Source organism: Hydra vulgaris, chromosome 03, assembly GCF_038396675.1.
Source record: "Hydra vulgaris chromosome 03, alternate assembly HydraT2T_AEP".
NCBI lineage: Eukaryota > Metazoa > Cnidaria > Hydrozoa > Anthoathecata > Hydridae > Hydra > Hydra vulgaris.
Window position 1 is genome coordinate 18987501 of NC_088922.1, and position 11393 is coordinate 18998893.

General features: G+C 27.5%; 1 protein-coding gene across 1 annotated transcript in view; it reads right to left on the reverse strand.

The window, feature by feature from the left end:
* Positions 1 to 10633, reverse strand: part of LOC100212840 (sideroflexin-2) — a 28425-nt gene extending 17792 nt beyond the window's left edge. The window contains exons 1-2 of the mRNA XM_065792563.1: positions 10228 to 10633; positions 9861 to 10031 (exon numbers count right to left, since the gene is read on the reverse strand). Of these exons, the coding sequence (XP_065648635.1) occupies positions 9861 to 10031; positions 10228 to 10385 (329 nt within the window). The 5' untranslated portion in view covers positions 10386 to 10633. The remainder of the gene's footprint in view (positions 1 to 9860; positions 10032 to 10227) is intronic.
* Between the last annotated feature and the right edge of the window lie 760 nt (positions 10634 to 11393).

The window sequence follows — 11393 nt, forward strand, 5'->3', positions numbered from 1 at the left end:
GTCTTGAGGGCAAGGCTAGCATAAATATTTATAATAAATTTTTTTTATAGAGTTTAGATAAATGTTTGTATTTTTTATTAAAAAAGTATAGTTTTTTTCTTCCTTTTCAAAAAACAGTATAATTTACATTTTAAATTGGCTAAAAAATGTTTATTACGTGGTGCGGCATTGTTTTTATAACTCTTTCAACAATTAAATTCAAACTTTGTTATTTAGATTTATAATACAGTTTGCAAATGTATATATTCAAAATAAGAATAGAATTACTCATTTTATGTATGTTTAATACCAAACAAAATTTACCAACATTACCAATGTTACCATAATCAAAAACATTACCAAACAAAAGAATATGTTCTTAACTTATAACTACAATACTTGTAATCTTATAAGTAGCAATATGAAACAAAAATTAAGATAAAATGTGTTGTATATATCATTTAACAAGTGAAATAAAACTATATAAAATATAGCAAATATTTAAATAATATAATAAGTGCAAGTTTGAAAACAAATTTAAGTTAAGATCTAATAAAAAAAAGAAATTGTTTATTATTAAAGCAGCTAAACATGAAGTTACAGGTACTAGTTTGTAAGAAACTTGAAAAATTTAATGTATATTTTATATTTAAGAGAAAGAGTGATCTTAATAAAATATAATGAACAAAAACAAGTATGCATTTAGATATTCAACTTCCAACAGGCATGGTATTCTACAACATCTAGCATACCTGCAATCTATACTGCCTAAAACCACCAAAAAAATCAGTTTGGTTACGTGCTTGTATCATAAAAATTTTGAAAGATGTGAAAATTTGGATTGTAACTGTGTTGTAGATAAGGTTAAAAAAACCCTGGATAAAAGCAAGGTTTGAAGTTGTTAGTGACGATCTACTATTAAAAAATTTTATTAAACTTGACAAGCAGTATTCTAATTAAAAAAAAAAAACGAAAAAAGACGCTCTCCTAAAGATTTAACAAATTAGAAAAACTTTAAGTATTACTTAAAAAAGGTCTTTTGGGTAGGCAAGCTAGATTTGAAGAACATTATTAGGACCGACAAAAAAAGATCTGACAAGGATAAGCTTGGATACTTGATGTTTAGGAAGATCAGGAAAGAGAAAGAAAGTTTATTCTTGACCCAGAGGATAAGAAACTTTGTAGAAAGGTAAAACTTAAAAATTAAAAGTATTAAGTGATATTTTTCTTATAAAAGATTTTGTTATAATTAATATTATTTATACTTGTAGACAGCAGAGAGTAACAGAAAGAAAAATAGAACGAAGAATATGTGATCAACAAAATCTAATTATGAAATTGAACTCAATTCTGATTTGAGTTCTGATTCATCTTATGATTCTGATTTTGAGCCTAGTAACTATTATCAAAAAGAATCATCTCAATCTAACTGTACAGTAACTGCAGAAATTCCAATAGATGTGTATGCCAGAAACGTTCCCCTAAATTTTTGCAAAAAGTGACAAGTGCCATTTTAACTGAAGCTATTGTTGAACATACAGATATACATTACAGATATACGATTTAAATACATATCTTTTAAAACTAGCATGCAGGCATCATATAACAGAATTAAGAATGGTGCATTTTTGAAAACATACAACAAATGAGTTGACTACAGGACCAGAAAACTTATTATTTCAAAAATTTAAGAGCCTATTTGAACATCCTAATTTTAGTTGTGCCCCAAGTGATCTGTGCAAGTTTTACTGAAAGGAGGTGAGTGGTAGTATAAATGAAAAGGCTGTTGAAGATTACTTTGAACTTTTGCAAAGCATATATAGAAAGAAAGGGGATAGCAGGAGAAGATAAACATGAAGACAGAAGAGAGCTGGCTGAATTAGTTATGACTTATCTATCGCCTTCTGTTTATAAAATCAGGAAAACTGGAGCTATCCATCATGCCCGTTTTCTTGGTAAAGCAATATACTATCTGAAAATGCAGCTTTGGTTTTATCAACTTAACTTTGTTCAAAAAATAATCTGCATCAATTTAGAAATATTTGTTGGAATCCAAAAGCAGTTGATGCTGTGCTTGATTCGCTTTACAAGAACACTTGGTACTTGGACTCAACTATGATTCCACTAGCTCTATTGGATGAGGATTTGCCTTCGCACAAAAAACAAAAAATTGCAGCTGCAATTCTTTCATTTAAAATACCTAAGACTGAACACTTTAAAAATAAAAAAAAAAGGCATCAGAAAGGAGATAGAAAAAAAGCTAATGCTGAGAAAGATCCACCAAACTTTGGTAGATGAGTTTTCTTACCTTATGTTTAGTTTTAGTGATTTAACTGAAGAAAAAATAAAAGACTGGCTTTCACTTCCACCGCAATACTGGCATACACAGTCTTCGTTTAAAAATTTTGAAAATTATGCCAATAGCCTTTTGTTGTCAATGACCATTCGGAAAGAGCCGTCGGCATGATGCAGCAATATGTCCATCGTTACAACAATGAAGAGAAAAAAAACAGAACAGATTGATATCAGTTGACAGAGTTTGCTCTGCTTTTAGGATTTTGGGGAAAAGCTCCACCAGCCTTACCAAAAAAAGATTATTTGATAGTCTTTCCTCCTTAGCAAAGAAAAAACACAAACAAAAAAAAAGAAAGATTAATTAGATAAACTATAAAAGAAACTTCGACGAAATCTTTTTAAATACTAAAAATATTGTTTTTTCATTTAATAAATAAGATAGAATTGTGATTAGCAACCAGACAATCTCTAATGGACTTATTATAAAAGGACAAAAATAGACTTCGACAAAGCACTAATTGCAACAATTTTAATTACAACTATCAAAAATGAATTGTCTATAAAAAATGTTTGTCTTTCTAGACAATCATTTTAAAAACGGACACTAAATGAGCAATCTCGATTTTTTAATGAGGTATAGAAGATCTATTTAATATATAATTTGGACTTGTAACGAGTAATTAAATTTTCACTGCAGCATCGTTTCAAAAACTGAAAACGAGCACAAAATTTAAAATACAATTTTTCCAACAGAAGTTCATTTTTTAACTTTTTGTCCAGCGTGTGCTGTTGATTAAAAAGTTAATGTCTATTTGAAAACCTCAAAATGGACTATTTTGTGCTCAATTGAAGTTCATTAATTACTCAGTTCAGTTGTTTTTCAATTCTCAATGAATGTGCGTGAAAATTTATTTTTAAAATGCCCTCTTTAGTTTGGGATTACTTCAAAAAAGTTGAAGGTAAGTTTATCATTTAAAAAATTTTCCTTAGTCACTAAAATCTTTATCACCTTCAATAAAATTATTTTAAAAATATGTGATCAAGGAGTTTTTTTGTTTCTAAGGGATTTTTTGGGTAATTTAGATTTTATTGGCAAAAATCAATATTTCTGGTTTTATGAAATCAAGTAAATTTAGACAAAATCATAGACACCAAATAGACAAAAAATTATGCTTTGTAGACTTATGAAGTGAAAATTATTTTTTAACTGAGCAATCTTAGGACACCATCAAAAATTTGATAAACACAACAAGGACAAAAAATTAAACATTTGTTGTGTCCATTACAACATACAGAATTGTCTATGTCTGTGTTGTAAGTCTATCCATAGACTAGTCTGGTTACTAATTGTGATATGCAAAAACCAGATATGTTACAAAACCAACATTTTTGGTAAATTTGAAAAAACCTTTTTATTTCTTAATTGTTAATAATTTATTTTTAAAGACCACTTAATAACCGCGTATTTACTAATGATGTAAGGTATTTTGGCACATTTTTGATTTTTTCAGAATATCATTGATACTACACATAAGAAGCATTTTTCGCAATAAAATTTTAACCTTTGCAAAAAAGTAAAAAAAATGCAAAGTGTAGTTTTTTAGAAAACAAATTAATAAATTGTAGCCATAACTTAAGGAGTATTTTATTTTATTCTGATTAAAATGTTACAAATAATAAATGTACATAAAATGAGTAATTCTATTCTTATTTTGAATATATACATTTGCAAACTGTATTATAAATCTAAATAACAAAGTTTGAATTTAATAGCTGAAAAAGTTATAAAAACAATGCCGCACCACGTAATAAACATTTTTTAGCCAATTTAAAATGTAAATTATACTGTTTTTTGAAAAGAAAGAAAAAAACAATACTTTTTTAATCAAAAATACAAACATTTATCTAAACTCTATAAAAAAAATTTTTTATAAATATTTATGCTAGCCTTGCCCTCAAGACACTTAAAGTAATCCATTTTTGGTCATTTTTGGGTCCTTTTTTTTTCCAAACATGTGCTTTGAGGGCAAGGAAAGAGTACTCAATGGCCCTGAAATTTTGTGTGAATAAGTTTAAACATAATTGCTTCAAATCTAGACAGTTTGGTTTTTTAAATTCTAAATTTTTTTTTTTCTGAACACCCCTAATGAACTTATATACACTATATTATATACACCCATAATATACTTATGAACAAATATAATAATAAAAGCTATACATATTGGTATACACATAGACGTTTTCAAATCATTCTTTTTAATGTCAACTTAAAACTTTTTTTTTTTTTTTTTGCTTTGCCTTATCCAATTTTATTGCTGAAAATAACAACCACTAAAGAAACAAAAATAAAAACAGTACACAAATTATTTAAATTATTAATTTTTAAAGATTTTTTCTACTTAAATTTATTCTAATTTCCTATTGTTAGTTTTGCTAATTTTTTTCCTCAACGCTTAATATAAAAAAAAATTTGCTAACGACCACGATCTAGTTGTCTAAAATAAAATACTCATGTGCGTTCATATAAGACAAAAAACTGCATGCATTTATTGGGAAGACTTGTAATTTGGATATGATTATAGATTAATAGAACTTTTACAAACTGTTTAATTAATAAATTTCCTAAAAAACATGTTTTTTTCACTTAAAGTTACAATGTTCTCCATTTAATAAGTAAAAGTAAACAAAAACATTGTATGCTTGTAGCAGAAGCTCATTCCTTCTATTTCCTTGATGAATATTCTATTGTCTAAATGTCTTTACAATAGTTAAAATAATTCTAGCACTGAACAAAGTCTTCACTAAAAAATACCATTCAAGAACAATACCATCAAGATCTGACAAAATAAGACTAGAAATAACAAAAATACACCAAATAAGTTTCATAAGTGCTATATTTATTCATTTATGGTAAATTTCCTAAAAAACTAGGCTTTAGCTGTTTTGTTGTGGATGATTTTTTTTTCAAATCCAATAAAAGAAAAGCAGAAATGACAAATAACAAACAAGCAAACTTTCTAAATTACATACTGTATTTCATTACTTAAAATGTTATATCACAACAAAAAATTAATCTTAGTCTGTGAAGCTATCCTCAGAAAGTGGACCATCTTGTTCTGCACCTTTGACACTTTAACATGTCATAAAACCACATACATTTGGTGGAACATAGTTTGGTGGAACATATTTGGCTGCAAGTTCTTTTACTTGTAAATACTTTAGGCGCTTTACTGGTATTGAACCGGAATACAGTTGAATGTCATTGTTTGGTAAAGTCAAACAGGCACCACATTTTTGAAGAACAAAATCTTCTTTCAAAAAACCACTGGCCAAACTGCTACATTGAACATAATTTTGTAAGTAATCTATCACATGGTAAGATAAGACTGAAAACTTTTCTTTATGTTTCCTCAAGACCTTTTTTTTCAACAAACCAGAGAAATGGCTACTAAAGTTCAAGAACAGCTCTCTGGTTACTGGCACAACAGTAAATTTGCGACAAGCATTTTTTACTAAAGAAACCCATTCTTCTGGTAAAAGTATTCTTTTTCTCTTTCTCTTTTCTTTTTCAATCAAGCCAAAACTCCAGTCGCAAGGTAAGAAACTGTGTCCTGGTTCAGGATAGCGATGAATTATATTAACAAACTTTTTAGTATGAGCTAAAGTATATAGATAGTGAGCAAGTGTATGATTTTTATTTTGCAAACTACAGTTGTCAGAATACAAGTAGAGCTTTTTGACTGAAGCAGCAACATTTTGAATGAAAAAATGCAGACAGCTTAATTCATCATTTTGTCCTTTTTTGCCAACTGTTTCATCATACATAAAGAAATACATAAAGACTTTTCAGAAATGGCTGCGTATATATTCCCAAAGATGGCATTTGAAAAAAACATCACCATTTACCAAGGAGGGGTATGCTATGCTGATAATCAAATGTTAATTACTCTACTTCATTATTACTTGTCTTTACTTCAGCAATATTTGCTTTCATTTGTGTGTAGAAGTAACTGGCTTTTTTTTATGCACTTCTTTTTCAGTACAAAAAACCTTTTTAACTTCAGCAACTTTTTCTGCTGTAATAAGTTTCTCCAATCGCTTACATGTCTGGCAGGTATCAGATCAAGGCTTTCCAAATGAATAGTTAAACGGTGCTATAAGTGACGATAAAAATAATGATATGTAACTATTGGCTTTATAAAATCCTGCTTGTTTTTCAAACTGTTATAAATAGCAGACAGATTGTGCATTTTGCCATATTTAAATCAGAAAATAAATACCATTTATTTTGGTTGTTAGTTCTGCTGTATGAAGATGTTTGCTTTGGAAAAGAGTTGATGTGAACATCAATTTGGTTTACGATGTCTTCAGTTATCATGTTGGGACGGTTTCTGTGTTTTCAACGCTTATCTGTTGGAGCAGGAATATTTTCTTGCAACTGTTTAACAATATGTTCAACCCTTTTTCCACCCACACCATATACGGCACAAAAGGCTATTTTACATACTTCTTTGCTTCTTTTTCCATTTTTATTGTTTATACACAAGAACATGAACATTTTGGGCCGTTACCAGAGTTAGGCTTACATCTTTCAACTGCTTTTATTTGAAATTGTCCTCCAATAAAAACATCCTGTTTTTCTTTATCTGCAATACTGTTAAAAGTTTCTAAAAGCTGCAACTTCATAATATGTGATATTTTATCGAAACATTTTGCGCTACAGTTGCAAAGGTCTCCAATTTTTCTCTCCTGCTTAAGAGTTTTTTTACTATTCTTGAACCCTATCTAAGTCTTTCCTTCAGCTTTCCATTTCTTAGCAATATTTCGTTTCCAAGCATTACGATTTTTGATGCATTTTTTTGTAAGTTTTAATTTATTTACTTTAGAGTCATTTTCAGAAGTACTTTGTACTAAGGTTGAAATATCGGCATTTGCATTAAAGACAGAAACATTAATTACACTAGACATAGTGCATTTGTGCACAAATTTTGGGTCATTAACCGAATCGTCAAATACACTGCTGCCACTTGCAATAGAAATAGTCATATTATTTCTTTTATTAAGTAATGTTCATTAGGTACTGTAGTTGAAAATTATTTTTATACTATACTGTAATACAGTATAAAACTTTAATAAACACTAGAAATAATTTAATCAAACTTGCATGTCTTTCAAAATCACAATAAAACTCGAGATTAACAAACAAGAACTCAAAGTGTAGAAAACAGAAAATGCATCCGGTGCAAAAAGATGGTAACTCAGGAGTTACATCGTTTATGCACCAAATGATTGTAGGAAATAAGTATTATTAAATCTAATCTTGCATTAAATGGCATAAGGAGTGCTCTGATCAAAGTTATTATTGCACCAACTGTTTTGAACTACTGAGTCATTGGATTGTTAAACATAATTAGGTCAGTAATCTTGAATTTTCATTTTTAGTTCTAATTAATAATTAACATGCCAAGAATTAACATGCCAAGAATTAACAAGCCAAGAGCAACAAAAATAGATACACCACCAATATAATTTCTTGTTTAAAATAACATTAAAAAATGATGAATAATTTGATAAATAAAAATTGACAACCAATTAGGAAACTATCTTGTTTGGTTGAGTGTCAATAAGATCAAGTTTGGTCATTTTTGTAGTTTTATTTTATAGAATTAATTTTTTAAAAGGGTGCGCATTGATACAATTTCATGATAAAAGTAAAAATGAGCACTCTTTAGGTGAATAAATCTCTTTAGGTGAATAAATAAATTGAAACGTTGATAATTTGAGTTTTAACTTTAAAATGTTAAAAAATCTAGCCCTTTTCAAAACAAAAATTTATAAATAAATACAAAAATGATTAGGATTTTAAAATAAATAACAAACTTCATTTTTTTTATAGTTCTCCCTTTTTTTTATAACAACAAAAAAAAATTTTTTGTATGCACAATCATTTAAAGTGGAAGAGTGGGGGTAAGGGAGCCTGCAAAAGGCTCCATCACCCCCTTGTTAAATATCGGGTCTGCAAAATTGTTTAAAGGGAAAATGATTTGGATTTTAAAATAAAAAGCAGTTTTTTAAATAACAAACTTCATATGTTTTTTTTATAGTTTCTCTGTTTTTTTTTATGACAAAAAAAAAAAATCGTGTATGCACAACTATTTAAAGTGGAGGAAAGGGGGTGAGGGGGCTTGGAAAAGGTTCCAGTATTAGGAACCATATTAGGATATGGTGGCCATAACTAAACCAGTAGTAGTAAAATACTGGCATCAGTCCAGTAAACTTATTCCCACCCAAAGGGAATAAACTTAAATGATTGTCAATATTTTAACACAGTTTTTGGAAACTAATGATGCAAGTTGTTCAGATCAAAAATTGACGTCAATACAATGTTTTCTACAATATTTTCTTTTAACTAAATATTGCAAATACAATCTGAGCTATAGATATATATATCATAAATATTATTTGCTATAGTTTTTATTCATTGATATTTACAAATCATTTAATGTTATTTACTCAAGCAACATTTAACCAGAGATAGTCTAGACTAATACTAAGACCAAGACCAAGACCAAGACTTTAAAAATTTTCACTAGACCAAGATCAAAACTTAGATGTTTAAACATAAACATTTATATACATATATATATATATATATATATATATATATATATATATATATATATATATATATATAAACATAAATAAATAAACATGTATGTATACATGTTGCACCCTACAATAGATTTTAACAGAAAACAGGTTTCTTGTATTACAATTTAACATGTTAAACTTAGTAGCAACTTAACATGTTAAACTTTTGTTAACAATTTATTAATAACTACTAAGCCATCCATTGTGTTGATATTATTTGTAATGATTAAGAAAGTACAAGACAATAAAGGTCAGAGACCAATACCAAGACTAATACTCCAAGCTTTCAAAACTAAGACCAAGACTCTTCAAGAACAAGACCAATGATTTTACTCAAAAATTTAATTTTGTAGAAAACATTTTATTTTTTAATGTAAAAATATTATATTGCAAAAAAAAAAATTGGAATTTAAAACTTTTAGATTTAAAATTTTTAGAGTCTGTATTTAATTATATAATAACTAAATAATAAATCAATTAACTTTTTTTTTATGCATATTTTCAGTGTGCTTTCAGTTTAAATAATATTTTAACATAAATATAAAGATTATTAAAATATGTTTTATTATTAATTTTTATTTTAAATAAAACTATTATTTAAAATAAAAATTATCAAACCTTAACAACAAGAACAGGCTTCACAGTTATAGCAAAAAGCAGATAAAACTCAAAAAGCAAAAGTCCTCAGTCTGAGGAGGATGGTAATTCTCTTTCTGTGCTACATTAACTACTTTAGTGTTAAAATAAAACTTACTTAGATTAAAAAAAAAATGAATTTATAATAGTAATTTTTTTAAACAAGGCAAATGTTTGGAGAAACTGACGTCTCCAAATATGGCATTACAAAAAATGTTGTAAAATAATTGATGAAATGTGCAATTGTTAAGATTAATGTTACACAATTACATCGTTTATCTTTTACAATTTGCTTTTACCTATAAAACTGCATCATGCATCCAGTGATTAACATTCCTCCAGGTACTTGAAATGACATTCTTCCAATTAAATTCATTTTTTCACCAGAGTCAGGGTGATAACATGATTCGTAAAGCTTTTTTGCATGCCAAATTTGTTCTGTTGTTGTACCTGGAGGTTCATTTCCTAATCTATAAAAACAAGATATTTTTTTATTGATATTCTAACAATCTTTTTTTTAAATGCCAATAATGTTAGCTTTGATAATAGTTTATTCATTTCGTCACTTAATTATACCTTTAACTGACTACAACGACTTTTGAACAATGAATAAAATATAAAGACGCGATCGTGTTATGTAGTATTATATGTTAAAGTAAATTATACCTATAAGAATTTAATAATATTTTTGCATTGTTAAATGTCTCTTCCGAATTTAAACCATTTCGCCAGTCAGTTATTGACCAAAAGTGTTTAAATCTTCCCACAAAATTATCCTGTGGCCACCTTGGGGCATCGAGGTTAATTCTATTTTGCAAACTCATACTTTATTCTGATTATCTTCTTAAAATTATGGAATAGTTCAGAATTTTCGGTAATGAAAACGTAATATGTGGCACTTTTAGCAGGTGAGCGGCGATGGTTGTTGCAGCGCCAAAGCAATGATTATTGACATATAAAAAGGTTAAATAATAATATAATAATAATAAACGTATTTCTTCTTTACTTATGGAGTCATCAAAAAAAGAATTTTTTTAAAAACAACAAACAACTTTTAATCGGAAAAATCAATATTTTTCAAAAGCGAAAGAATTTTTATACAAACAAACGTGCGTGGTACATACAACGTACATACTTCGATATGAAATTTGTGCTTTCATAAAATGATTTCATAGGGCAATTTGGGAAAATATTTAGATCAAGCATATAATGTCTTCATCTTGAAAAAGACTTTTAAAATTCAATATAATATTATAATCTTATATATTTTGTAATAAAAAAAAATCGATTGTAAATCTTTTACTTTGTCTTATCACTTTAGATTATAAACTTTTGAGTTCAAAGACTTTTTATTACTTAAAGTTCGAAAAACTCGTTTATTACTTAGAGTTCGAAAAAGTTAATACAGGTAATTAAAAACCAGTTAGCATAACACGTATTTAACACGTCTAAAAATTGTATCATAACGTTTATTATTTTTAAAAATTAAAATAAACTGATCTTTGTTTTAAAAATTAAAAAGCAAAATCTGGTTTTACGAGGTTCAACTGATTTTCTTAATTTTAGAAGAATTTAACCTAAAATTTTTTTTAATGTCTTTTTAGATTATTTATACAATAATTTTTTATATGTATATATTTTTTTTTTACACGTATCATGAAGAAAAAACAAATGTTTATTAAATAATAACTGTTTTATTCACAATATAAAATCAACTAGAAATGAACTAAGTCATTCTATGTAAAGAATTGTACATCCACACAATACTAGACAAGCTAGTTACTTTACTGCCATCCACCCTACCTTTGAAACCGCTCTTGAAAGTAAACACT